Consider the following 26,470-nt stretch of genomic DNA (forward strand, 5'->3'; position numbering starts at 1 on the left):
CAACAAATAGATGGCGCCACTTCACAATTTATGTCTTTTGCGACAAATTGAAAGTACAAAATGTTTCTTCATTTTATACCGATCAGGTGATTTTTGTATTCATTTTTATTTTAGATAACTTTTTAAATTACATTTACAAAATATATATATAAGTATATACATGTTTATGTATGTATATATTTATATACTACACTTCTTGTTTGTATCGGAGGCTGCCCTATTCTGGTTGTGTGTGTGCGCAAAAATGTCTTGGTTATGTGTGTGTGAGTACGGTGCTCCTTTTTTTTGGCAGCCGGCAGCGGGCAACGGTTTCGTAACTAACACACAAGACCAACATAAACACAAAAACTATGCAAATTGATGGTATTACAAAATATATATATATATGTATGAAGTATGCTAGGATTATTGCTGTTGTTTACTTCCGATCTGGTGGCAATTGTTTCAACAATAGAGCGTCTAAGAGAGTCGAGAGTTTAATTTCAAAAAAGTTTGCTGGGGCGAGCGGGCTAACGAGTGTGCACCAAAAAACAGCTTAACAGATAATACAACTAGCCAACTGAATTGTGCCGCATGGCAATGCAACAATTGCAACAGCAGACGATGATGCAGTTTGTTGTTGTTGTGACGAGGTGGTGTTATTTCGGCGCCCTAAGCCGGGCCACCGACGACGGCAACATCGACAGCTATCATTTGTGATGCTCGTCTTTGTTGTGGCTCTTGGCGTTAGCACGCGTTGCCTTTGTGTCCTCATACATTTTGATCAATTGATTCTTGGTCGGCATCGGTTTGATATGTCCCCATTGTACAAGATATTTGATAGACACCGTGGTGCCGCCTGCGAATGCAAATAATAGATTTGTATTCCAATTAAGCCTTACGATGGCGACTTACCAAGCGTTACTGCATAGCGAATTGGCGTGGCCACTTTATAGCAGAGGTATGCAATGGCATAGTGACCCATATCAGAGCCTTGCACCTTCTCAATGATCGTCTCACTCAAATGCAAATACTGCAGCAGGGCTGGCACATCCACACCACTAAATGAAAAGATAAAAATATGGATTAACTATGTGGATAGTGGTGGAAAAAGTAATGCTATTTTACCTTTTGGACAAATAGTAGAAACCGCCGAACCAGCCAATTGACGTCAGCACATGCACTGGGATAAGCACATACCAATATTGTTTGTACATGTGCTTGAACTTGGCAAACAGACCCATGTTAGCTGCCTCGCCAAACAGTTCTGTTGAACTTGAACTGGGGGACGTCACAGTGGCCGTTGATGAGGATTTGGTCTCGGTTTTGCTCGCCGTCGAGCTGGATTGAACCGTTGACTTGGTGCTCAGTCGCGCATAGCTACGATATTTGGCCAATAGCAGCGGTGACAATATTGTTGATGCAGGCCATGTTCCTGGTGTCGTTATCGCTGGCGTCGTCGTCGATTTGCATTTGCCGCCATTCAAATTGCCCAGCACACTGAGGCATCGTGGAGTTAATTGAAGACTGACTGTCGGGCTGTTGAGGCGCCTTAATAATCGCAAACAGACAATGCCGCTGCTGATTCCGCTGCTGCCACTTCCCAGGAATCGGGTTAGCAGTCCAACTGTCACCATGGCTTGGCTAATATGTAAGCTGCTTGCAATTTGTTATTAGTTTTTTTTTGTATGGTGAATTGTATAATTCGTTTATGCCGTTTGATAACTATTCAAAATAACATTTACTTCGGTAGATTTGCTGGTTTCTTTGTTTTTCTACAAGCTTTGCTCAATCACTGTTTTATACAACCCGGCACAATTTCACCTGCTGATTGGAGATGTGTGCGTGATGCGTGACACGTGTCGCGTGCTACTGCAACAGCCTAAGATCGTGTAACCACCACATTTTCACTTTCCCGATCGCTTCAATTTTGTATATATTGCCCAATATAACACTACTGCATATGCCAATGTTCACGCAATATGCGAATTTGGATTTTTTTTTTGTTTATGTTAAATTTATATTTGTAAAAGATTTAGCTTAATCGACTTATTCCAAATAGACCTATATACCAAAATTATTTCTAATTGCTTGCAAATAAATATTATGCGTTATATGAACTGATAGTCATTATGTTAAATACAGACAACGAATGATTTTTTTTATTTTTTGACACATTTTTCACGCCTACTGAATTTCGCAAAATTTTTATAATTGACATAATAATGATACGACAAAATTCGTGCTCTAACGATCCCCAGATTGCCAATGCCAAAACAAAGTTGCCAGACTGTGAAAGTAAAAGCTTCGCTCGTACCAGCTGGCGCAACTAGTAGTGCACTGCACACATGTGTTAGGTCAAGTGTGTTGTGAGTGGCAACGCGGCAGTATCATACATTTATCGATATATTTTTTGTGTAGTAGTTCCATCGTTTCAATACGCTTCCTGTGCAGCGCATTCGAAATCTGGGTATTTGTTATTGCTTTTAGAGCTTTCTTTTCAAACGCCGCGAAATTGAAAGTATAGGCCAAACAGCATGGCTGCTGCAACTGGTGAATTGTCGAAAAAGTAAGTAAATTGTCAACAAATTACAGCGATTTCTTGTTGTGTCGGTGCCCAACAAAAACGCAAAAGTACAAAGCTGTGCGAGTGAGGTTAAGTTGAACTGCTTCGTTGCTCATCATCGGTTGGCCGCCTGCAACTCCAATAAATTAAATAAAAAAAAAACCCAAGAATAAAATGCTTTTGAGCTGCAAGATGTGGACACGTTGCGCATTCAAACAGATGTTGCAGCTGTCAGCAACAACAACAATAGCAGCGAAATTCAGATGCCACCACATGAGCGGCATTCAACTGGCGCCCAGCAAAGCCACAAAACTGTTGGTACCACAAACCAGTTAACTGAATTTCTAACTGTTGTTTTCCATTTTCGTTTACAGTGAGCTGAAGCGCCGCCTCAAGGCAGAACAGAAGGCCAAGGAGAAGGCCGAAAAGGATGCCACACGTTCGGCTGCCGCGCCAGAGGCTGGACAAAAGAAGAAAACGGCCGCTGAACTGGAGGAGGAGATCTCACCCAATGAGTATTTCAAGCTGCGCTCTGCTGCAGTCGCTGAGTTGAAGCAAACGCCAGACAACCATCCGTATCCACACAAATTCCATGTGAGCATCTCGCTGGAAAACTTCATTGCCCAATACAATGAGCTCAAGGATGGCGAAACGCTGGATCAGGTCAATTTAAGTGTGGCCGGACGCATTCATGCCATACGCGAATCGGGAGCCAAGCTCATCTTTTATGATTTGCGTGGCGAAGGAGTCAAACTGCAGGTGATGGCCAGCGCCAAGTCTTATAAGAGTGAATCGGCATTTGAGCTCGACACCGCTAAGTTGCGACGTGGTGATATCATTGGCGTTAACGGACATCCCGGCAAAACCAAGAAGGGTGAACTGTCTATTATGCCCACGGAACTGAAACTGTTGTCGCCATGTCTGCACATGCTGCCACATCTGCACTTTGGGCTTAAGGATAAGGAGACTCGCTATCGTCAGCGCTATCTGGACTTGATTCTCAACAACAAAGTGCGCGAAACCTTCCAGATTCGTGCCAAGGTAAGCGTCATTTTTATAATGTGATATTACGGCAAAGTTTACTATATATCAATTTATGCAACGTATCTTTGTAGATAATTTCGTTTGTGCGGCAATTTTTGGATCGCTTGGGCTTCCTGGAGATTGAAACGCCCATGATGAACATGATTGCGGGCGGTGCAACGGCCAAGCCATTTGTCACACATCACAACGAACTCAAAATGGATCTGTTTATGCGCATTGCGCCCGAGTTGTATCACAAGATGCTCGTCGTTGGTGGCCTCGATCGTGTCTATGAGATTGGTCGTCAGTTCCGTAATGAGGGCATCGATCTAACACACAATCCCGAGTTTACCACATGTGAATTCTATATGGCTTATGCTGATTACTCCGATCTCATTGAGATCACTGAACAAATGATATCGGGCATGGTTAAGGCCATTCATGGATCCTACAAAATCAAATACCATCCCGATGGACCCGATGGTGTCGAACAGGAGCTGGACTTCACGCCACCCTTCAAGCGTGTCTCCATGATCCAAACGCTTGAGGAGAAGCTGCAGGTCAAATTCCCAGCAGCCGATACATTCAATAGCGCTGCCACCAATGAGTTTCTGTCGCAGCTGTGCATCAAACATCAGGTGGAATGCCCGGCGCCACGTACCACGGCTCGTTTGCTGGACAAACTGGTTGGGGATTTCATTGAGGAGACATGTATTAATCCCACATTCATTTGTGAGCATCCTCAAATCATGTCCCCGCTGGCCAAATACCATCGCAGTGTGCCCGGCCTGACCGAGCGTTTTGAGCTGTTCGTGGCCAAGAAGGAAGTGTGCAACGCGTATACAGAGTTGAACGATCCGGTTGTGCAGCGCGAACGCTTTGAGCAGCAGGCCAGCGATAAGGCTGCCGGCGATGATGAAGCCCAAATGGTCGACGAGAACTTCTGTACGGCCCTCGAGTATGGCTTGCCACCCACTGGCGGCTGGGGCATGGGCATCGATCGTTTGACCATGTTCCTTACCGACTCTAACAACATCAAGGTTTGTTCTCTCTGCTTTGTTAGTCTTTTGATCCGTGCTAATAAGAGATTTGTAATTGCTTTGCAGGAGGTACTGCTGTTCCCGGCGATGAAACCCGAGGATGCCAATCGCACACCATCAGCAGCAGCAACAGCAGCCGAAGCTCAACCAACAGCAGCTGCTACTCAGAAGTAGGACAACTAGACAGGATAGGACAGGACAGGACAACACGAGTCTCCCGACACAATAGTCATGTGTTGTGTGTGTACGTTAAATTATTTGATTTCAATAAAAAGAGAAAAACATTTTCTTGGATCAGTTACCACTTCAAAAATGATTTCATATATTTTTAATATTTATACTTTCTGTTGTTCTTTTCACTCTCGTTATTGTTGATCTCTCAACAAAATATAAATAAGCTCCATTCCTTCTTCAATCAAATACAAATAAAAATAAAATAACAAAAAAAAAGTGATAAATTAACTCAAAACTTCCATTCACATTGCAATACCCAATTTGGTGGGTAAAAAGCCCACTTAAAATCTAAACCTAAGTCTTAAAATGAATGTAATTTGATTCTTTTGGTAGTTAATGCGATAAATCTTCTGCTTTTTTGCTGTATACTGTATACTATACTGCTGTTGATCTGTCCTCGTAGTATGTTCAGTGTTGAGACTCGATTACTACTAGACTATTAGGCTGGCAATTAATAGTCTAGCTCAGTCTCTGGCCTCTCGTAAATGCGCCCCTTTTGGCGCATGTATTGCTTAATAAATTCGTAGGACTTGTACTTAACTGAATCCGAGTATATCATCGGATTCCCGGTGCTGTCGCAGCAGCGCATCTCTTTGGTGGTTATATGTTGGCTTAGCTGCAATTAAATCAATAAGAAACAAATTAGTTGTATGGAAAGCATTTGTATTTTAATTACAAAATGAAATGCACATGTGTTCAAGATCCAGTTCGTTTACTGAATCATTTAAATACCAAAGATTCGAACGAGCTTAAGCACAATTGCTTTCAGAAAAAGGAAATATAAAGATTATTTACATACTAATCTCTAAACAACACATATCTTAAACTTACGCGTTTGATGAGATATTTGTAGTCGTCGTCACTAGTGATGCGTCCCAGTTGGCAGCTTTCTTTGCGAAAGGGGCGGAGATACTCGGCTACCAGACCGCTGATCGCAGAGCGAAACTTTTCACACGCCTCGCGTCCACTGGCGGTGCTGCTCAGTGGCCTGCAAAGAAAATAGTTATAGTGTAAATCAATTGTCAACCACTGCACATACTGCATTTACTCACTCTCTGCGTTTCTTTTCGCGATCGCAATGCTTTGGCTGGCTCTCGGGCAACTTGCGCTTCATGCTGCCATCGTGGTCGTAGCAGGCTTGTGGAAGCGGCGGCATGGGAAGCTTGCTGATGGTGCTCAGCGTTAGAGTTTTGCTGCAGCTGGGACTCGACTCGGCAAGGCTCAGGTGAGGGATTAGTTTGAGCTGCTCATTTGCCGGCAACTCCTTTAAGCCATTGCTGCTGGAAATGGGAGGATTCAGCGTCACTTCCGGAGGTTTCAAATTGCCACTGACTTTCTCATATCTATTGCTATTGAATTGCTGCTGATTGTCTACGGCATTGTGATGGCGATGATAGTCTTCCTTGTGACGTCGTATAATCTCCTTGTTCTCCTTATACTTGTGTGCCTCCGGCTGACTATGCACACGTTCCACCTCAGGCACCGGGCTGATCGTGCGCACGCTGACGAGACGCTCAAGGCGCATTTGATGGCGCTCCTTGGTTTTTACATCGATATAATTGGCCAGCTGCTGTTCATTCATGTTGCTCACAAGCTTGTCATCAATAGCGACTAAAGTATCGTGATCATTCACACTCTCCTGATCCACGCTCGAGTTATTGTTTATTGTCGTCGTCGACGGCAGCTCGTCATCCTCGACCAGCCTTTGTTTGCGCTGCTCGGCATTTGGTGGCTCCCATTGAGGTACACGATCCCGCAGATGATAGTAGTAGATGCTCCCATCGGGGGTCATACTCCAAGTCCAGGACAGCGGCAGTGGCTCCACTTCAGGCGGCAGTCTGTATTCCATCGTAGACGCATTGTTCGCCCCTGCTAGCACCTCATCCTCACTGTTGACGGCATCTCCGAGGCGTTTTGGTGTGGCTACCGGTTCGTCGTAGCTATTGTACCACTGCCTGGTCTCGATGTTCTGATAGAATGGCAACTGTTTGGGCTCTGTGTTGAGATCGGCACCAAAGAATTCGCAACGCATCTCATGTTCACGGCGCTCGTCCTTGAATTCCCGCTTTTGCGCCTCATCTTTCGCCACCTGTCAAGAAAGGGAAAGCCGACGTGAGTCTAAGTTGACGTTACGAAAAAAATCCGAGGCTGCACAACCAAATTTAACAACAGATCGTGCAATAAGGTTAAGATAAGCTCTATGGATCAATTTGGAAATTACTGTAGTCCTCCTTAATATCTTATAAAACCAAATCCATTTTTTTAATTCCAATTTAAGGTCTTTCGAGCTAAGTTTTTTTAAGCGGCAACTAATTAGAGAATTACGAGTTCCTTATCTTATAAAATGTTAAAATTAATAAATAACATTTGTAACGAATTACAGTGTTAAATACTCAATAACATTTACTGTCGAACTTTGTACGAGATTTTTAAAGAAAAATATTTATATTTCGGGTGTTTACTATCGATGATATCGACTATCGGAGACATGTACTCACCTTGCGTTCAAAGAGTGAACGTCGCAGCTCCTTGGACATGGTGCAGTTGTTTCTTGGGTCGCAGCGACGTCTGGCCTCCGATTTAGCCAAGTTGTTACCCTCGATCATGCCGTTGCTTGAATTGGAATTGCTGCTGAGACGTGGCGACGGCTTAGCCTGCTTATCGTAGCGACTGCTGTTGGGCTGTTGGTCTCGACGAAAGCGATCCTGACGATAGGGATCACTGCTGAACGTGGCACAGGCGCCGGCGCTGTTGCTATGCGAATCCTCCAGCGCTGTGGTCACATGGCCATCGGCAGCACGCTCATGCTCCTTCATCTGCTCGATACGTTCGCGTTTCGGTATGCGAAAGACTTCTGGCAAAGCGCTCCACTTGACCAAGAGCTGGCTGGCAACAGCGTCACCCCCATCATCGCTGTTCCACGACTGCACGCTCTGATAGATACGACTGTCATTCAACATGGTGCGATTGGAAATGGGCAATGCATCGAGGGCTACGAGCAGCGCTGTACGCAGCTGAGCATCGTGACCATGCTGACTGTCGCTGATCCAGGCGTACAGCAAACGCAGGCCGTGGTAGTCGAGGAAGAGACGACGACATGGCAGCTCGCCGCCAGCGAGCAGCTGCAGCAGTTGGAGGCGCGTCGTCTGCAGCTTGGCACGCACCATGCATCGCGAGAAGCGCAAAGTGTCCGCTTGGTTCTTGAGGCCGCTGCGACGCAACAGCGACAGCTGCTCGAGCACATCGGGATCTTCTGCATTTCGCTGCTTCGCTGCGATGGCAACAGCAGTCGTCGGACGCAGCCAGCGACCGGCCTTGTATTCGCGATCCTTCGGCTTGATGCGCGACTTGCGCAATTGCTTCGTTGGCTTCGTGCGTAACTTGTTGCTGCTGTTGTTCTTGGAAAGCAGCAGCAACTTTGATTTGTGGGCCACTTTGTCTATCTCCCTATCCTCGACACTGTCGCTCTCCTGCTCCTGCTCCTCTTCATCTTCCTGCTCTGGCTCCTCGTCCTCGACCAGCTGCTCGCCCTCATCAGCCTCAGTGTCGGGTTCGCCACCAATCCAGCCACGACAATTGTCCGCCTCACAGTAACAGCGCTGTGCATCGCGTCCATAGCGTTGATACTGATAATCAAAGGTGATCTCTTCGCCCGGCTCAATTCGTTTCACGCTAAAGAAGCCAATGCGCAGCTCACCATTCACCGTCCACTTTTGGGTCTCCGCATTCGGATCACAGCTGTGATTAATGTAACGCGATATATTCCCCTTAGCGGTGGCATCGATAATCGCCTCGCCTCGCAGCGCCATAAAGTAATAATGTCGATTGCGATCCAGCGAATACGAATGCTGCCGTCGCTCAAACTCCTCGCTATCGATCACCTCGCCCACATACTCCATGATGAATTCACCTGGCGGTATGGTCAATTCCGCCGTGATGCCGCAACCCTTTTTCTCGGTGCGAAAGACACGACATGGCCAGCATTGATGGAGCTGAAAGCGTTTGTTGGTACAGCGACGTCCATTAGAGCAGAGTGGTCCACACTCGATCATAAGCATGCGATTTATGCATCCATTGCCACAGCATTGATGATCATCCAGCAGCGCATCCTCGCAATCGCATTGCATCTCCGCATTCTCCTCGCTCACCTGCCGGGCACATCGATAGTAATTGTCGCGCAGCAACTGAAATGTGCTCAAGCCCTCGTCACGCATAAACTTTGCATTGACGACATCCATCTCCGCCAGCTGTGCCAGCTGTTCGGCCATGCTAAGTGCTGGCGCCGCTTCACAGGATTCCCCGCTCAAGCGCACAGTCGGCACTGTTGGTTTCTTGCGCTTGATGCGATGCGAGCGTCGCACAGCACCTGTCGCCAATGAGCTGTCGATCAGCGAGTCATTGTCCTGCGGCGAATTGATTGGTGTTGTGGCGGGCGTCTCTATGTTGGCCACATGCTGCGCAAGCTCATTTGTTTTCTCCTGCTTCACAAACTTCGATGATTCCTCGGCATCCAGCTCGGTTGTGGGCGTGGGCAGTCCGGTATTAGCTTCCGACTCCGACAGCGTCTCATCACCGATTCTCTCATCTTTCTCTGCTTTTATGCATTTCCTGTGTGCCTTTGAACGCCTCACCTTGCTGCCCTTGCATTTGCTGTGCAACTGCGTGGGCGTCTCTGGAGGAGTCGGCGTTGTTATGCAGGTATTTTGATTGTCGGATTTAGTTTTGATGCTATCTGGTTGTTCTGTATTTTTGAAATCTATATTGTTCTTCGTCTTGTCTGGTTTTTGACTGGCATCTTCCTCTTTTGAATGGAGACCAGTGAGAATAGTCTCAGCTGGCTCCAGTTTAATTAGTGTAGCCTCTATCGTCGGCAACTCCTCTGTGGCAATGGTAATTGTAGTGATATCTGCTGTCCGCAGCTCTTGTGTTGAATATTCATATGTTGCTTGGAGAGAATCATCTGCTACTTGATGAGTATCATCTGCTGCTTGCTGAGAATCATCTGCTGTTTGCTGAGAATCATCTGCTGCTTGCCGAGAATCATCTACTGCTTGGAGAGAATCATCTGCTACTTGATGAGTATCATCTGCTGCTTGCTGAGAATCATCTGCTGCTTGCCGAGAATCATCTACTGTTTGCTGAGAATCACTTCTTACTTGCTGAGAATCATCTGCTGCTTGCCGAGAATCATCTACTGCTTGGAGAGAATCATCTGTTGCTTGCTGAGAATCTTCTGCTGCCTGCTGAGAGCTATCTGCTGCTTGCTGAGTATAATCTGCTGCTTGCTGAGAATCATCTACTGTTTGGAGAGAATCATCTGTTGCTTGCTGAGAATCTTCTGCTGCCTGCTGAGAGTTATCTGCTGCTTGCTGAGTATAATCTGCTGCTTGCCGAGAATCATCTGCTGCTTGCCGAGAATCATCTACTGTTTGCTGAGAATCACTTCTTACTTGCTGAGAATCATCTGCTGCTTGCCGAGAATCATCTACTGCTTGGAGAGAATCATCTGTTGCTTGATGAGAATCTTCTGCTGCCTGCTGAGAGTTATCTGCTGCTTGCTGAGTATAATCTGCTGCTTGCTGAGTATAATCTGCTGCTTGCCGAGAATCATCTGCTGCTTGTTGAGAATCATCTGCTGCTTGGAGAGAATCATCTGCTGCTTGCTGAGCATCATCTGCTGCTTGCTGAGCATCATCTGCTGCTTGCTGAGCATCATCTTCTGCCTCCAACGCTGGAATGCAAGGAGCTGAAGTGATAGGAACATCAGCATTTTTTATCAGCTCCAGTCCTGCGGTGCACTTTGCCTCTATCTCTACCTCAATCGCCTTCACCTCCTGGCACACTTTCTCCTCCTCATCATTGGGCTTTGGAACTTTAGGTAATGTTGTTGTCATTTCAATTACATGCTCTGCACTTTCCTTATTGTCGTCCTGTTCATTGTCCCATTGAATCATTTGCTCAGACACTTCGTTCTTATTACTATCATCATCATCATCTTCATTATTAGTCAAGTTTATCGAGAGATCATTGTTGTGGCTTGAATTCTGTAGCTCAGTCTTTTGAATACTTTGCGTACTCTTTGCTGCAATCTGGGCAAAGGTCTCCTCCAGTGTCAGCTTCTTGTCCAAGTTGTCGAAATTGAAGCGTTTGCTACGTCTTTTTGTTAAGTGTTTATCCTCATACTTCATTTGTTGTATCACCAACTGTTGCTTGTCATTTTTGGTTAGGATTTGTTCAGCCTCTACTGTCTTTGTTTCTGTTGCTTGCTCCTCTGCTAGTTGGTGTTCCCGTGAACTGGAATCGTCGTTACTATCTACTGTCATTTCAGTCTTAGTCTTAACACTATCAATATTAGCATCAGTCTCTGGCTGTATTTTCGGTTTGTTTAACTTATTATCCAATTCAATTGACTCCTTCCTGTCATCCTCCTTTTTATTCTTTTGCTGTGCCACCATGGCCTTCTGCCATTGTGGCTTTTCGATGCATCCCTCGCTTAGAGGAAACGTCATGCGTTTGATTAATACGCGCAGCTTTCGCCTGGGCTCGCAACATGAAGTCTTTCCTGCATCCTCCGCTAAGAAGCTTGTCGTCGAATTCGTTTCCGAGTCCAAATTATTGCTGTTGTAACGTGCCGTTGCCGCTTTGCCAATGTCACTGTGTGCTACATCCTTGAGCCGCACCCGCGGCTGCTTGCCGGCTTTTACATTACGTGGAAGGGATTGACCTTTCTTGCCCACACTCTGAAGCTCGATTAAGAATTGATCAATTGAATGTTCATCGATCGCCCTAATTGGAAGATTGTTAGATGTTATCGATTTCAATTCATTAATCGCATCGATACCAGCAGTTGTTATTGCATGTTTATCGACCGATCCTACTGGACAATTGTTGGCTGTTTTTGATATTGCATCAACAATTTGTGTTTTGTGGTTTTTGCGATTTTTCTTGAGCAAATCGCGCACATCGAATTTTATAGTTTTCTTACGCGCACTGCGCCGATACTGCTTCGATGCTGGCGAAACACGGTCCACTTCAGCGTCCTCCATACCCATTTCCTCCAACAGTTTCACAGTCTCATTTTCCTCACCGTTCGGCGCGTTATTCTTGTTGGAATGTTGCTTCAGACGTTTGCGGGGCTTTGGAGACGGCGCCGCAGGTGGCAGCTCTTCTGGGCCGTCCATTGACTTGCATCGGAGGCCAATAACAACGTGTCTCCTCCACGAGAAATTTCGCCTGCACGAGTCTACAATTTGGGCGATTTATGAATAAAATCCACTTCTTATAGAATTCGCCACATTATATTACTCACTTTTATGCGATATTTCAATCTCTAAAAGGGTAATTGCTTCTTTTCTCTCATTTGTCTATTTAAATTTGGATGCATTTATCTAAAACCCACTTTTCACTTAAGAAAAGCGATAGCAAACAAACAGTGCTGCCAGATGTTTTCCAGCTTCATTTACATGTAATTGCAGTCCGAGAACAGCTGATGCTTATCGATAAATTTTACAATTGCTTATTTAATTAAATACAATAATTCATATTTAAAAGGTACTTATACATACATATATGCATATACTAAATTATATATTTTTTAAAATTCGATATCGGCCGGCAAAGAGTGTATATTGAGTGTAGTTATCGATATTCCAATCGAAGTTGAGCTGAGCTCATTTACTGCGCGCTATTTTATTTCAAAGTTTAGTTCACGTTTGCATATTCGTAGCAAACGATGCCCCCGAAACGTAAAAAAACTGCAGCCACTCGTGTAAGTAATTAATAAGTATATTCAATTTTTTTTATTATAAATTTTTTGCCTCAGGCAAAACCACAACCAGAGGAGGCTGTCGCTCTGGATCCCGATAAACCTGTACTCTACATCGAACACTGTCGCTCTTGACGAGTCTTTCGTCGCCGCGCCGAGGAGTTGCATGAGGCATTGCAAACACGTCTGCAAGATGCCGGCCAGCAGTTCCAACTCCAGTTGCAGCTTAACGCTCTGGGGCCTCCGAGACGCGGTGCCTTCGAGCTATCCTTCGCCATCCAACCCACAACAGTTGTGAGCGAGCAGCGTCCGCTTTGGTCTGGTCTAAAGCGTACGCCACGCGCTCAAAAGTTTCCCGATCCGGATGCCATGTGTCAACAAATCATTGAAGCTTACGAGGAGCTAGCAAAACATAAGACGAACAAGCGCAAGCGTGAATCCAACACATCCCCGTCAAGCTCGCCAACCACAGCACCATCCACATCCACATCAGCGAAACGCCGTAAGAAGGAAAAGTAAAAGTATGAATATTATTGATATTTTGTGAACCATAGTGCCATATGATCATTGAATGGTAAATCCCCAACGGGAACTGTTCATTGTGAAACTTATCTTGCCTTGGTTGACAGAATAATTTATCAAATAAAATCGATGTTCTTCGAAATTCTCAGAAGATTTCACTAGATTTTGCTAATAATTCTAATTATATCTAATAAAACATCATATTTGGGTACAATTTTCGCCTTTTGAATTAAAAAACAAACATTATGATCGATTGAAAAAAGTATTTTTTTTTTATAATTTCGAGTTTTATATATACAATAAATAGCTCTTTATCATAAAAATGTTTTGTGTTTTTATTTTCAGCCAAGTTTGGTGGTTAGTGTACATATACATACATACAATATTGTATATATAGTCCAGATCTAAGTAATTGTAAAAATTTTTGTATAAAAGCGTTTCCAAACATGTTGTAATTCTTTTCTTTTTTTCGTTTTTCATTTTTATTAGAATTTTGTCGTTGATCTTCAAAATGTACACAGTTTTGTATTTTTTTTTATTATTTTGTATTTCAGCTCTCTCTCTCGTTTTCCATAAGAAACTTACTACTCCTAGAGAAAAAATTTTGGTTTACGAAATCTTTTAGTTTTTTTGTATGCTTTTGTTTTTTGATTTTTTTGGTTTTTTTTATGTTTTTTCTATTGTATTTCGCGCTGGACTTGGACTGGAACCCTAAAACCCTACCACACTTCCTAAGAATACATTACGCCAATGGATTTAAAAAAAATTTCAACTAAATATAAATTAAATAAACTGCAACTACAATAGAGGAAGAAATAGATGAAACATAAATCAAGAAATTGGAAAAATTTTGAAATATTTTAAATGTGGCGGTAATGAAAGAAAACCCGTCAAGAGGTTGCGAGTAAATTGGACGCATTTGCGATTAAGTAAAGTTGCTGCATATGTTAATATATATATCTATATATATATATATATATTAGATATATATGTGTCTGTGTTTATACTTTAGATAAGATCAACAATCAATTGGCTATGGGAACGTACAATTAGATGAATAGGCGACAGAGTTTTTGCTTTGTTTTGTTTACCAGTAGAATTACTTAGAATTTATCTATGCCTGGCCTGGCCTGCTTGGATGTGTTGTGCTTGTTGCAAGTTAGGTTTTGGTTTTTTTTTTTTTTCTTTTTTAATTAATGTGCTGGGGGTTTGTGGTTTTTGGGGGTGGGGGTCGTTTGCATAAGGAACTAATAAACTAAGCCTTAAACTAACTTTAAATTACATATTATGTATGTTTGCAAAAAATATATAGATAGTAATCACCGTTAAAGAAACGAATGCAATAAACAGATACGTAGTTATACATTATAGTTTGGTAGGTAGATAGATTGATGAAAGGTCTAGCTTGGTTGGTTGGTTGGTTGCTTAGTTGGTTGATTGGCAGGTTGCTTTTGTAGGTGCCACCTACTGTTGCTGATGATGTTACAGATACTTGCGATAATTGCGCAAATGTGCGTTGCCATCCTCGCCAGCAACGCCGCTTACACCGACACCTACAGCAGCAGCAGCACTCTCAAACGATGGCGGCTCATTAACCAGGCCCGGACTGGGCGGATCACATGTATTGCTGCTGCTGTTGGGCATGCCACTCGCACCACCTCCGGCACCGCCACCAACACCACCACCGCTAGACGTTGTGCCGCTTGACATTGTGCCAGCCTTGTTGTTGGCACGTCGTCGCCCTCGAGTGCCGCCTGCCACACGAGATCGGCGGCCGCTGCTACCACCACCACCGCCGCCACCACTATTGGCGGCTGATGAGCCGCCTCCGCTGCCACCGCCCAGTTCGCCCGCCTCAATGGCATCCAGTGAGGCATCGAGCGCGGCATCTGTGGTCGCGATACGCGTTCGTGTCGCTGCGCTGCGTCGTCGGGCCGCGCTGCTGTTGCCAGCGCTGGACGTGTCGCCGCTAGTGTGTGTTGTTGCGGCCCGTTTTCCGGGGCGTCGCTTGCGTCGCTTCTTGTTGCCATAGCGCGGATCATAGTCGTATTCATCGTCGGCCGGTGATTTTGGTTCCTCCAGTGAGTCCACATCGTTCATGTCCATTTCATCGTAGAACCACTCCTTGGGCAGCTCATCCTTTGATGATTGTTGGTGGTGCTGCTGCTGTTGTTGTTGGGTTTGCAATTGACTATCCTTGCTATCGGAAGTGTCGCCGCCGGCGGCGCCTAGCGAGCATGATTCCTCCATACTGAATGCACCATTAAAGTCATGCGTTGTATCGCTATGCAACGTGCTCAGCACTGTTGGCGTTGTCGATGTGCCGCCGCCACCGCCGCCTGCTCCTCCTCCACCACTGCCTCCTGTCAGCATGTTGAGACTCAGCGTTGAGCTGCTGCTGTTGGCACCGCTAGCAATGCTGCCAATGCTGCCAGCAATGCCTAGGCCAGTGATGCCAACGCCGCCAATATTAATGCCGCTGGCCACCAATGCTTCATGCTCTTTGCGCAACGCCTGAAACGGACGCTCGGGAAACCTATTGTTGTTGTTGTTGTTATGGTTATGGTGATTATGATTGTGGTTGTTGTGTGTGCTGCTGCAACATTAAAGAGTATAAGTATGTGATGAACGATAATCGTTTGGATCACTTACCTGTACATTTTGGACAAATATTGACGACGACTCTTGCGCCATCGTGTCGCGGGATACGTGTAGATTTGGCCCTGACGAAAGCCCGGCATTCGTTGTCGTTTGTCCATAAACAGCTGCGAATGGTTTTGCGCAACTCCCGTTTGCGGATCGAGGAACGGCAAGCGCAATCGCCGCTCGATACAGAGGCGTGTATTGAAGTTGGCGCTGTATTCGATCGTTTCGCGATAGCTCACATCTTTCAAGAAGTTCTCGATCTTCGCCAGATTTGGCATTGACACGATTTGTATATTGACGGCCGAAGACATGGTTCCAGTTCCCGTTGTAGTTTCCGTTCCCCTTGCGTTTCCTTCCGTATAGCAGTGCTTCGTTTTTTGCCCCTTCCCCACAACCCCCGTTTATTGTTATCTCTGCTCGCTGCTTGATGATGTGCGAGGCAAAACACTTAATCCATTTAAAACCAGCCCCAGCGGCTAGCGCTGTCTTGACGGCGCGCCGCTGCTGCTAGCGTTGACTTTTCTAGTTTTGTTTCTTATCTCTATTCGCCTGCTTTTTCACACCCGCTTTCACTGTTTTCGTCTTTTGCAAATCTTTTATAGCGCTAGCTAGGTTGGTTGGTTGTGTGCAGTGGCGACAGTGTGACCGTTAACAAATTTAGCTAGCATACCGTAGCTGCATACCGCAATATATACTGCAAATTGAAAACAGTTTGAATTTCTGTGCGCTCTTGCTTTTTTTAACCTTTGTTGCAATCAATAACGAGTTTTTTGATTTAAATAACCTCTTTGTTTACAAAATGGTTTGCACATTGCATTAAAAAAAATATATACCACATTTATAACTTGACAGCCGCTTTTGGCATTTTGTTTGTTCCAGCCCTTCAACTTCAGAGGTGTATTTGCGTTAATCGTTATTTGTAGGTTTAATTTTGTATTTAATTATTTACAATATAAATAACAGTAATTATTATAATTCTATTTTCAACTATAGCTACAGAGGCATATAAAACTTGGCTTTGTTAGCAATGTACATACATACATACATACATATAATAAGCTAGATAAGATTTACAACATTTTTAAATTGATTTTTTTAAGATTACATTTTGCATTTATTTTTAAATAGAAACTTGATGAAAAGCTGTTTGTAAAAAATAATAATAAAAAACAATAAATAAATAAATCAAATACTCGCAAGCATTCCCTGGATTCCCCTTGATATGGCAACACTGTGCCGCACATTGTTTTTGTTTACTGCTGACGTTGCCACTTTTGACGTTGACAGTTCGCGTTTCTCGTGCGTGCGTGTGCGGGTTTGCCCCCTGTGTGTGAGTTTGTGTGTGCGTGCGGTGGTCTCAACCGCTCATCGGTCGCAAGGTTGGTTTCAGTCAATTTTGTGTTGTTGATAGTTTTACAATAAATCTGAGAAGAATGCAATTGCATGCCGTGACCATTGGATACGGCATCCTGCTGTTGCTGTTATGCGCTGTGGGTCCAACGACAGCCTGGCACTCCGAGGAGCTGGAAATCTTCGATTTGGTGGAGGAGGTCAATCGCAATTTCTACGAGTTTATGGGCATCAATCAGAATGCCACGAATAGTGAGATAAAACGCGCCTTTCGCAGTCTCTCCATAGTGCTGCATCCCGACAAGAACCCTGCCGAAGATGCGAACATACAGTTTCGCAATCTCGTCTCCATCTATGAGGTGCTGAAGGATGGGTCCAAACGTGAGAAATATGATAAAGTATTGCGCGACGGTATGCCCAACTGGAAGTCCGCTTTATACTATTATCGTCGCATGCGTAAGATTGGTCTGTATGAGGGCGCCTTCATCTTGTTCCTCATCATCACGGTGGGGCAATATTTGTTCGCTTGGGCTGCGTATCTAGAAAAGAAATACACCGCGGAACAGGTGTTTGGCAGCAAACTGAAGAAGCTGCAGAAACGCAACAAGGCCATCGATATGGATGTAATACTCAGTGAGATACCTATACCATCGCTGCTCAACACGTTGCCCATTCAAATCCCTATGGCGATTTGGCATTTGCCGAGTACGATTAAGAATGCCTTTAGCAAGGCCAACGAGCTGAAGGAATTGGCGCTTGAGAAGCGGAGACAGTAAGCATATTCGCTTAATTTTATGTAAAAACTGTCTCCTAACCAAATCTCTTTCGTTGCAGGGAACTGGAGGCAGCGCGTCGACAGGAAGAGCTAGAACGTGAGGCCGAGGAGCAAGTGCGTCTACGTAAGGAGCACAAGGAGAATTTGCGTAAGCGTAAGCAGAACTCTAAAGCGCCCGAGAAGACGGCGGAAGAGTTGCGTGGCTACTCACAGATTCAGGCACGCGAACTCACCGACGAGGATGCCATACGTCCCGCCTCCCAAAAGGTTTCCTCTACCACAAAAGCAGCTCAATTTTTTTGCTAAATTCTTATATTGTATATTTTGTAGAGCACTGTCAGCGGCGGCTTTTGGACTGACGAGGATCTCACAGAGCTCATACGCCTGGTGAAAAAGTATCCTGGTGGCGCCGGCAGTCGTTGGAACACCATTGCCGAGGCCATGAATCGCAGTGTGCAAGAGGTCACGTTCATGGCTGCTAAGATGAAGGAGAATGGCTATCGCATTCCTGGCCAAACCGACAGCGTTGCCGAGAACATTGTGCAGGATGCACAGCAAGCGGTGCGCAAGGAGAAGGTGAAAAGCACAAGCAGCAATCCAACGTCAAGTGAGAAGAGCATGTTGATACCAGAGACTAACTGGACACAGGAGCAGCAGCGTGCACTGGAGGCGGCGATTGTCAAGTATCGCAAGAACGCAGGTGGCGATCGTTGGCAAAAGATTGCGAATAGCGTGCCTGAGAAGAGCAAAGAGGAGTGCTTGGTGCGCTACAAATACTTGTGCGAGCTGGTCAAGACGCAGAAGAAGGCAGAGGAGGAGGAGGAAGAGGCGGCCGCCGCAGAAGCGACTGTCGAGACAGTCGAGGATGTAGTGGTGGAGGAAGAGGAGACTCCTGCTCCAGCGCCAGCTAAGAAGCTGAGCAAACGCGAGCAACGGCGACGCAAACGTGACATGTCCACCGATGAGGACTCCGATGATGCATATCAGTATGAGATTAGTTAGTCCCTATACTTCAATCCACTAGATGCCCACTTGACACATACACTACACACACACACACACACTTTTTGCCAAACCAACAAAAACGTAACTAGCATCATTTTTGTGTAAGAGCGAGATGGCGTATCATTGACTGCGAGCGAGATAGCAACAACAACAAAACGCTCGTTCGTGGGCTCGTTCTTCTCATCAAATTTTGTACAAATTTAGCACAAGTTGAGTTCAGTTCAGTAGTTTTTGTTTATGATTCTTTTGTTTCACTAAAGATTTAGCAATACAATTTAATACATACATTTTTGTGGCTCAAACAACTTCAATGTAATAACGACTTAGTTGCTCCGTCAATATGGCAAGCGCTTGTTTCACATATTTTGTACATAAATGTATTTTTAATTATACTATATCATAGTTCTCTTTGTTAAGTAAAGATTATAATAAAAACAAATCAACATCAAGACCATAACATTATTTCATTTCATATTTTCTAATCTTAGCGCTCACGAAATTTATCGATTGCTTCTTTTCGTGCAGAGTTGCCAGATATTGCGGTCGGGCGCGCAATTCAAATTGCAAACTCCCTACGGAAAATGAAACCATACATTGCTTCTTGTTTATATACAGTTTTTTGTATTAATTCAATTTTTATAAAATATATAAACAAAAAAACCAAAATAATCACGCATCAGTTTTATCTGCCAACACCGAGTCTTTGCTGATGTCCAGGAATGATGCCTGTGACATTTCCGTGTCGTCCTCCTCTTCCTCAATCTCCATCTCAAAGATAGTCATCTTGCGACGACGATCCGACAGCACAGTGGCCACCTTGCGACTACCCGACACAGCCAGCAATTCGCACACACCATCCAAGCCCTTAAACGTCGCCGCATCGGGTATATCATGGATGCTGTGTGTCACTGTCGCCTCGGGTAGCTTCATCAACGGCGCCAACTGATGTTGGGTGCACTGATTGCGTGCGGCGCTTAATGAGAATTGCACAAAATAACTGTGCGGTCGCACGCCTGGTGTGGGCGTCGTCGTCTGTGCCAGCATCGAAATGAAAGATTCATTATAGAACTGCAGATCCACAAAGCGCAGATTATAGTAATCCTCGTGCAATTGTGGCGTAAACGGACCCGGCAACAGTTGAACGCGTGTGCAGCGCAATAAGTAATCGTTGGCGCGACTAAATTCCAGCACCATTGCCTCATGCCAACTAACGGTCACGGCCAGCATATCACATTTGCTCACTTCATTGACATGATAGCTGCAATTGATGAAATCATAGCTGGACTGCGGATCTGTTGGTTGATCCAGCTCCACAGATGGCTCGCAGGCAAATTGTGGCAGATCCCCACAGATGACAGCTGTGGTCAGCTTGAAGCTTGCACTAATACTTTCTGTCGGCTTGTGAAAGACAGCATCGATGGCATTGAACATTTTGTCTCGTTGCTGCAGCAGTGACAGCTTCTTGTCGTGTGGCACAAACAGCTGACACTGTCCCAGGCATTCGTTCTCCTCGAGCAGCTCTGACCACAGATCCTCTGTGACATGCAATGGCTGCTGTTGCGTTAAATACGAATTCTCCAGATATTGTCCAACGCGTTCCAAATTGAATTTGCTGCGCGTTGCCAACATAGCGCTGGGACTTGGTTCGGAGCAGGATTCATCGATGCATTTCTCCCCGGCAGTATCATCGTCACCGCCACACAATTCGGGATCGGGAAGTTCGGGTTCCATGGCACAAAAGAATTCGACAAGCGCTTCATTCTCTTTGCCCGAAAATATCATGTCATCGGGAATCTCCTGATTAGACAGTCGAAGGATGGTGAAGATGATCCAGGAGTGAAATAGTTTCATGTCATTGACCAGTGTGTCAATGGTGCGTTGCAGTTCATGCACCTTGAGCAGAAAGGCGCCGCAGGCGCGCATTGCTTCACTGGCCACATCCGGCGAGATGAGAGCCTATAAAGCAATTATTATTTTCTAATTCAAGGGAATTAAATATAATTTAAGCTGCAGCTCACGTCAAAGAAATGCGTCATGCGGCCAAATCCGGCGATAGTGTTGAGAAAGTAGAACATATTGATGGCGGCGCCATTGAGCTGTTTAAAAACCAAACCCTGTAGATTGTTCAAGCTCAAATCCACCGAGTTGGCAATCTTCTTAAAGACCTTCTCCGTCAGTGTTCTAGAAGCGAAACAGCATATTACAAATTGTTTACCAAATAAAGTAAAAGTATACGCACTCGAAGAGAAACTCCTCGACTTCCAAAGTGGCATAACCAAAGACGAGTAACTCCAGAAAGTTTGCTGATATCATACCATAGGCCTGAGAATTGGCATATTTGGTTAACTTATTGTCCATCTCCAGTTGCACCGTCTCCCAGGCTTCCGTTAGGCATTGTTGTGTATCATTGATGTAGCTGCAAAGAAATTCATTAAATCAATTGCTAAATTCAAAAAGCATACGCTTACTTTTTGGTCTCCAGGATGTGAGCACAATGTGAGGCCAGCTCTAGCATGGGTGAGATGCTGTCCTGCAGCACCTGATTGTGGAAATGCAGCAGCTTCAGCTGTTGTCCATCCCGCAGGAGCGCATAGATGGCATTAAAGTCCCCATTCAATCGCACGTCGTACACATCAAAGTGCTCAGGATGAAGAATATGCTGGGTGAGATCCATACTGCCCGCCTGCAGGGCGCCCAATAGCAGAAGATGCACTTTTCCGCTGCGCATGATGACGACTAGGAAACATGGTGATCCCTTGGGGAAACACTTTTGATCCAACGTCTTTAGACACGGATCAATATTTGTGAGTGGCGGCAATTTGGGCAAATAACGCTTGTGTTTATCCTTGTCATTGCATACATAACTATCGAGACTCTCGCGACAATTGATCGCTTTGCTAAAGTACACCTTTTTGATGTCATCCTCATAGATCAGTCCGGATATAATCGTTTCACTCTCCGCATCCAATAAAGCGACCTTCCCGTTACTGTAGCCAACGGCCAAGAGGGTTTCATCCATTTGCCAGCTAAGCGAACGAACTCGCACATCTTCACCGGGCGTGGGGAATGTGACAATTTTTTGCCAGTTGAGGCGCTGTATGATCACTTCACCTGCCACACACAAAATTTGCAAAATGTAATCACCATAAGTAATGGAACGCGGTTTTCACTTGTTTTTACCCTTTTCGGTGCCGTAGGCAATTAGATCCATTTTGTTGTTCCACTCCATGCGCTCAACAATGCAACTCATGTTGCGTGCGCCCAGCAATTTCATTGAGCTTGATTGCGCCATTTTTATATACGAATGCAAACTATTTTATAATTTACCAATTGTTATTTTTCTATTGTTTTCTCCGCATATTTCAGTTTGCCGGTTTGCCAATCGAACCTATCGATTTTACAGCATTTATCGTTGCCAGACAATGGGACAACATTTGCTCTCACACATTGCAGCTTACCGGTACCAAACTTATCGATTACCGATTGCCCGCGCTGCCAGAAAGTGGCATCTATTCATGAATATTGACTACGTAAATGCAATTTAAGAGCAATTTTCCGTTTCCGCTAATATCAAGTCAGAAATATATTTATTGTTACACATTTTTCGTATTATAATTACAATCTCATCTAACATTGAAGTTAACCGGCAGCAAACTTATCTACTGCACAAATTATTATAGGCGTTGCCAGATAACGGCACGAATATTGAATACAAATGCATGCAAAAAACAATTACATTTTTTTTTTGTTTTTACTAATATTAATTCAGGATATTTATTGCGGATTACATATTTATATGTATGCTAGTATAATTAAAGAAATATGACCACAACATTCATTTTGTTGTGCATAGCGTAATTACCATAAATTGCATGTCTATGATTATTGTGTATGTATGATGTCTCTGCAGATGTTTTGTTTTCTTTTCTGATTTCTTGTGGCGAGCTTATGTATGTCCGTGTGGTTGTGTTTGAATGTGCTTGCATGCCTGCGTTTATGTATGCGAATGTGTGTGTAGCAGATGCAAGTTTTTGTGTTGTTAGGCTCGTTCTGCAAGTTTTGTGCATGGTGTGAAAATGATTCTTAAATGGTGTTGTCATTCCCTCCTCCTCCACCGCCACCTGCTGATTCAACGCTGGCTGCATCCGGCTTTATATTCTCATCGTTCAAGCTGGCAGTAGGACTTGCACCAGCTGCGCTGTCCGGATTTCCATCGCTGCCAATATGCGCACTATCGTCGCATGCACTTCCACTACCGCTTCCACCTCCATTGCCGTTGCCATTCCCATTGTCAGTGTGCCATGTGAGACGCTCTTCGTAGAACTGTATAACAATCTGGGGACACTTCAGATTAGCCAGCTTGGCGGGCACAAGATCCGCATGATCGCTACCCTTCCATTTCATGAGGAACATCAAATATCCGGAATAGTTGGTGGCACCCAGAATTTTCGATGGTTCGAGGCCGCGATCGAAACCAATCAATTTCTTTTGTTCATCGGTTTCGTCCTCCATAAAAAAATTTGCGTTTGCTGCGAATGGATTCTGGTGTCGATGATGTGGACAAACGTTTCTTATTGTTGCCGATCATTCCGGTTTGATCCTTTTTGTTATTCTTCAGTGATTCTTCGAAGGTGGCAATCAAATCAGGACAATCGAGATTTTCCACCGGCTCCCAAGTGTTTTCGCTGCGTGGATATCCCTTCCACTTTAAGTAATATTGAATTCGACCATTCACAAGCCGTTTGTCCTCAACACGTTCCACAATAAACTCAGCCATTGCAACTTTTGCTATTGTGTGCGTGTGTGTGTTTGTTTTGTGGAACTTTTTTCCCCTTTCTTTATTTCGCTTTTTCGCCTGCTCAAAATACACTTATTTATTTACTGTAAATTGGACTAAAAACAAAAAAAAATTGTATTTGAAAAATGTGACCAGCTTCAATGACGTTTTGCTATTCTAGGGTGACCAAACTGATTTATATCTGAAGCTATCCGCAGGGATACAGTAAAACTGTGGCTGTTATCGATAAACAAGCAGCTGTTTGGGCCAATGTGATGTGAAACAACGTGCGCGCAGCTCGCTAACAACAAATAATTATTTTAATTATTTATATGTGCTGGAAACAAAAACGAACTTAAAATGGGTGAATTTATTGCAGAAATGCAGGAGCGGCTCCTGCCTGAGTATGAGCAAATGAAGAACTTTCAGATCTTTACGCCAGAGCAAATCAGGTAAGCGGCAACAACCCGAAAAAAAAGAATTTGAATTAAATTAATTTAACTTATTCAGAGAATGCGTACGCAAACGTGAACGTTTGCTATTGAATGTGACTAAGAGCCAAATAAGCATAGCCGACTATTTGGATTTTATAGTGTACGAGACACAAATGCATGCTACGATTACCGAAAAAGAAAAAGTAAGCGGCATGAAATTGCGCGGTTTGAAGACTTCGATAGCCACGCGCATCATTCGCATGTATCGCGAGATGCTGGTGAAGTTTGCGCACGAAAAGCGGCTGTGGAATAACTTCATCAAATTCAGCAAGAAGTCGGCGCCTCAAGAGGTGGCGGGCATTTATGAAAAGATGTTGTCGGTAGGTGGACCAATTCGTAATAATGACTGTTGTAGTAAAGTTATGTCTTCTTTTAGTATCATGGTGGTGATCCTGAGACCTGGACTAGTGCTGCCTTGTGGTTGTATGAATACAGTCGCCTCAATGTGACTCGTGCCGAGAGCCTGCTGTTGCGCGGTCTTCAACGTCATCCTTCTTCCGAGCTCATTAACAAGGTCTTCTTCGATATACTTCTCAAGGAGGCGCAACAGGCGGACAGCAAGCGCACGTTAGCTGATAATACGATATCGGAGCAGGATATTCGATTGGAACGCGTTATGGCCGTTTATAAAAATAGTTTGAATCACATAACACACTGGGATTATTTCCTCAAATTGCTCGAGGTGTGCGAAGATTATCCCGAGATGACGGTGGATCTGCAGGGCGCAATCATTGACGACATGCAAACGAAATTCTCGCGTAAACCAGCCTTGTGGGATGCGTTGGCCAAGCGTGAATTACGTGGCTTTCATTTGGCTGATTTAAATGATTATATGAAGTCAAAAAACAACGACGACGCTAATGGCGAACCAAGTGAGAAAAAGTCTCGAGTTCAAACTGATAACAATGATGATGAGAACATCGATGAGCAGACGGGGCGACGACGTGTATGGAAGACGCGCACTAAGAAGTCGTGTATTGAGATGTGCGTACAAATCTATAAATCGGCTGTGCAATACACGGCCACGCCGGAGATGTGGAATTTGTATTTGGAGACGATGTTGTCACTCAGTCGCAATCACAAAACTGAACGCAACTTGATACAACAGTGTTTGGCCAATGCGCTGCAGGACGGCCACAATTCCAAGTTGATGGATGCCAAGCATTATGCCACATTGAGCATGATACTGGGCAACAGCGATAGTGGCGGTGATGCTTGTGTACGCATTCTAACCGAAGCCCTGGAGTTTGATCAATCTCTGCGTATGCATGAGTTACTGATGGCGGCGCTCATACGCATCGATGATGAACCAAATGTGCACAAGCTGTTTAGTCAGGTGCGCCGCACGCTGGGTGCCGCTGCCTTGCCCATTTGGCAAAGTTGCATTAGCTATTATCGAGCACGCGGTGATGCACAGTCGAGACGGCGACTTAACGATATCTATACGTTGGCATGTAAGGAGACGTGGCCGGAGTTTGTCGACCTGCGTTGTAGCTACTTGCGCTATCTGTGGCACGAACATTCGCCGACAAAGGCGCGCGATGAGTACGCCAAATTGGCACTGCAGCCGCCCATGTCAGTGCAGTTGCATCGTGAAATGATCGAGCTGCTGGAGAGCACCGAACTCAGGGTAAGAATGCTTGTTTGCAAGGAATTTTCTGTATTCATTATTGATTATTAATTTGTTTTGCAGGATTTACCGACGATCAAATCGTGGCGTATGTGCTATGAATTTATGGCCACATATTTTGGTAAAACGGAACCAGTTGTCTGGGTGGACTATTTGACCTTTGAGCGGGATTATGGCGAGACCAAGAACATCTCATTGCTTTGCCAACGTGCACGCTCTACGCTGGAGGCGAATCTAGTGCCCGAATTTGAAGAGAAACGTGCATTGGCCTATATTGGTGCCGTAATATGATTTGTCACTGTATATTACATATACCTACTAATTTTTTTCTGTTTTAAGCAATTTTAGAAAATAAAACAATTTAAATCATATTAATAATTAATGCTGCTTGAATTTCTTTCTTAACCTACATTAAAGGTAATCAACACACTATTGAACTTCAAAACTTTAAGTCACGATTTGTAAGCTTACCTCTTTAGTGGCAAGCTAGAACCATTTGGGAATTGCAATGCTTTACATATCGAAGAATCCTTTAACACTTATGTTAAAATTGATCAATAACAATTTGGTATGTTAACATTACAATTCTCCTCATGTTAAAAGTAACATTCGTTGCTCAGTTAACATTGCGGTGCTCCTCATGTTATAAAATGATACTCCTATG

At 44.4% G+C, this 26,470-nt stretch overlaps 9 protein-coding genes across 11 annotated transcripts; 4 read left to right on the forward strand and 5 right to left on the reverse strand.

Annotated features, from left to right (window-relative positions):
- Positions 1-96: 96 nt before the first annotated feature.
- On the reverse strand, positions 97-2,164 carry LOC132797390 (uncharacterized protein C18orf19 homolog A). Its single transcript, XM_060809133.1, has 3 exons — positions 1,108-2,164; positions 895-1,040; positions 97-838 (listed from the first exon to the last, which is right to left on the reverse strand). The coding sequence occupies exons 1-3, from the start codon at positions 1,614-1,616 to the stop codon at positions 690-692; spliced, it is 804 nt and encodes a 267-aa protein (XP_060665116.1). The 5' UTR covers positions 1,617-2,164; the 3' UTR covers positions 97-689.
- Positions 2,165-2,360: 196 nt separating this feature from the next.
- LOC132797387 (lysine--tRNA ligase) lies at positions 2,361-4,892 on the forward strand. 2 transcript variants are annotated; one of them, XM_060809129.1, is made up of 4 exons: positions 2,361-2,548; positions 2,920-3,586; positions 3,661-4,608; positions 4,675-4,892. In XM_060809129.1, the coding sequence occupies exons 1-4, from the start codon at positions 2,517-2,519 to the stop codon at positions 4,780-4,782; spliced, it is 1,755 nt and encodes a 584-aa protein (XP_060665112.1). In that variant the 5' UTR covers positions 2,361-2,516; the 3' UTR covers positions 4,783-4,892. The 2 variants fall into 2 exon arrangements, with proteins under 2 accessions (XP_060665112.1, XP_060665111.1); XM_060809128.1 differs by lacking the exon at positions 2,361-2,548 and adding an exon at positions 2,701-2,859.
- A 6-nt stretch (positions 4,893-4,898) lies between these two features.
- LOC132797382 (probable histone-lysine N-methyltransferase CG1716) lies at positions 4,899-12,269 on the reverse strand. Its single transcript, XM_060809118.1, has 5 exons — positions 12,152-12,269; positions 7,341-12,085; positions 5,895-6,931; positions 5,674-5,830; positions 4,899-5,458 (listed from the first exon to the last, which is right to left on the reverse strand). Exons 2-5 carry the CDS (start codon positions 12,021-12,023, stop codon positions 5,294-5,296), a joined length of 6,042 nt encoding a protein of 2,013 aa, XP_060665101.1. The 5' UTR covers positions 12,024-12,085; positions 12,152-12,269; the 3' UTR covers positions 4,899-5,293.
- Positions 12,270-12,574: 305 nt separating this feature from the next.
- Positions 12,575-13,126, forward strand: LOC132795630 (selenoprotein BthD-like). Its single transcript, XM_060806436.1, has 2 exons — positions 12,575-12,587; positions 12,747-13,126. The coding sequence occupies exons 1-2, from the start codon at positions 12,575-12,577 to the stop codon at positions 13,124-13,126; spliced, it is 393 nt and encodes a 130-aa protein (XP_060662419.1).
- Positions 13,127-14,238: 1,112 nt separating this feature from the next.
- On the reverse strand, positions 14,239-16,427 carry LOC132797389 (uncharacterized transmembrane protein DDB_G0289901). 2 transcript variants are annotated; one of them, XM_060809131.1, is made up of 2 exons: positions 15,782-16,427; positions 14,239-15,725 (listed from the first exon to the last, which is right to left on the reverse strand). In XM_060809131.1, the coding sequence occupies exons 1-2, from the start codon at positions 16,084-16,086 to the stop codon at positions 14,612-14,614; spliced, it is 1,419 nt and encodes a 472-aa protein (XP_060665114.1). In that variant the 5' UTR covers positions 16,087-16,427; the 3' UTR covers positions 14,239-14,611. The 2 variants fall into 2 exon arrangements, with proteins under 2 accessions (XP_060665114.1, XP_060665115.1); XM_060809132.1 differs by having other exon boundaries at positions 14,239-15,722; positions 15,782-16,426.
- Positions 16,428-17,063: 636 nt separating this feature from the next.
- LOC132797388 (uncharacterized protein F54F2.9) lies at positions 17,064-19,356 on the forward strand. Its single transcript, XM_060809130.1, has 4 exons — positions 17,064-17,154; positions 17,208-17,897; positions 17,960-18,167; positions 18,231-19,356. The coding sequence occupies exons 2-4, from the start codon at positions 17,209-17,211 to the stop codon at positions 18,900-18,902; spliced, it is 1,569 nt and encodes a 522-aa protein (XP_060665113.1). The 5' UTR covers positions 17,064-17,154; position 17,208; the 3' UTR covers positions 18,903-19,356.
- Positions 19,357-19,503: 147 nt separating this feature from the next.
- LOC132797385 (anaphase-promoting complex subunit 4) lies at positions 19,504-22,341 on the reverse strand. Its single transcript, XM_060809125.1, has 5 exons — positions 22,086-22,341; positions 21,374-22,016; positions 21,145-21,321; positions 20,924-21,086; positions 19,504-20,861 (listed from the first exon to the last, which is right to left on the reverse strand). Exons 1-5 carry the CDS (start codon positions 22,195-22,197, stop codon positions 19,575-19,577), a joined length of 2,382 nt encoding a protein of 793 aa, XP_060665108.1. The 5' UTR covers positions 22,198-22,341; the 3' UTR covers positions 19,504-19,574.
- Positions 22,342-22,510: 169 nt separating this feature from the next.
- On the reverse strand, positions 22,511-23,879 carry LOC132797391 (chromobox protein homolog 3). Its single transcript, XM_060809134.1, is given in 2 exon segments — positions 22,511-23,405; positions 23,407-23,879. Coding segments are annotated over 2 exon segments (693 nt in total). The 5' UTR covers positions 23,683-23,879; the 3' UTR covers positions 22,511-22,988.
- A 41-nt stretch (positions 23,880-23,920) lies between these two features.
- On the forward strand, positions 23,921-26,152 carry LOC132797386 (U3 small nucleolar RNA-associated protein 6 homolog). Its single transcript, XM_060809126.1, has 4 exons — positions 23,921-24,134; positions 24,193-24,496; positions 24,553-25,806; positions 25,870-26,152. The coding sequence occupies exons 1-4, from the start codon at positions 24,043-24,045 to the stop codon at positions 26,095-26,097; spliced, it is 1,878 nt and encodes a 625-aa protein (XP_060665109.1). The 5' UTR covers positions 23,921-24,042; the 3' UTR covers positions 26,098-26,152.
- Positions 26,153-26,470: the final 318 nt, after the last annotated feature.

The sequence above is a fragment of the Drosophila nasuta genome, chromosome X (genome assembly GCF_023558535.2).
Source record: "Drosophila nasuta strain 15112-1781.00 chromosome X, ASM2355853v1, whole genome shotgun sequence".
NCBI classification, from domain to species: domain Eukaryota; kingdom Metazoa; phylum Arthropoda; class Insecta; order Diptera; family Drosophilidae; genus Drosophila; species Drosophila nasuta.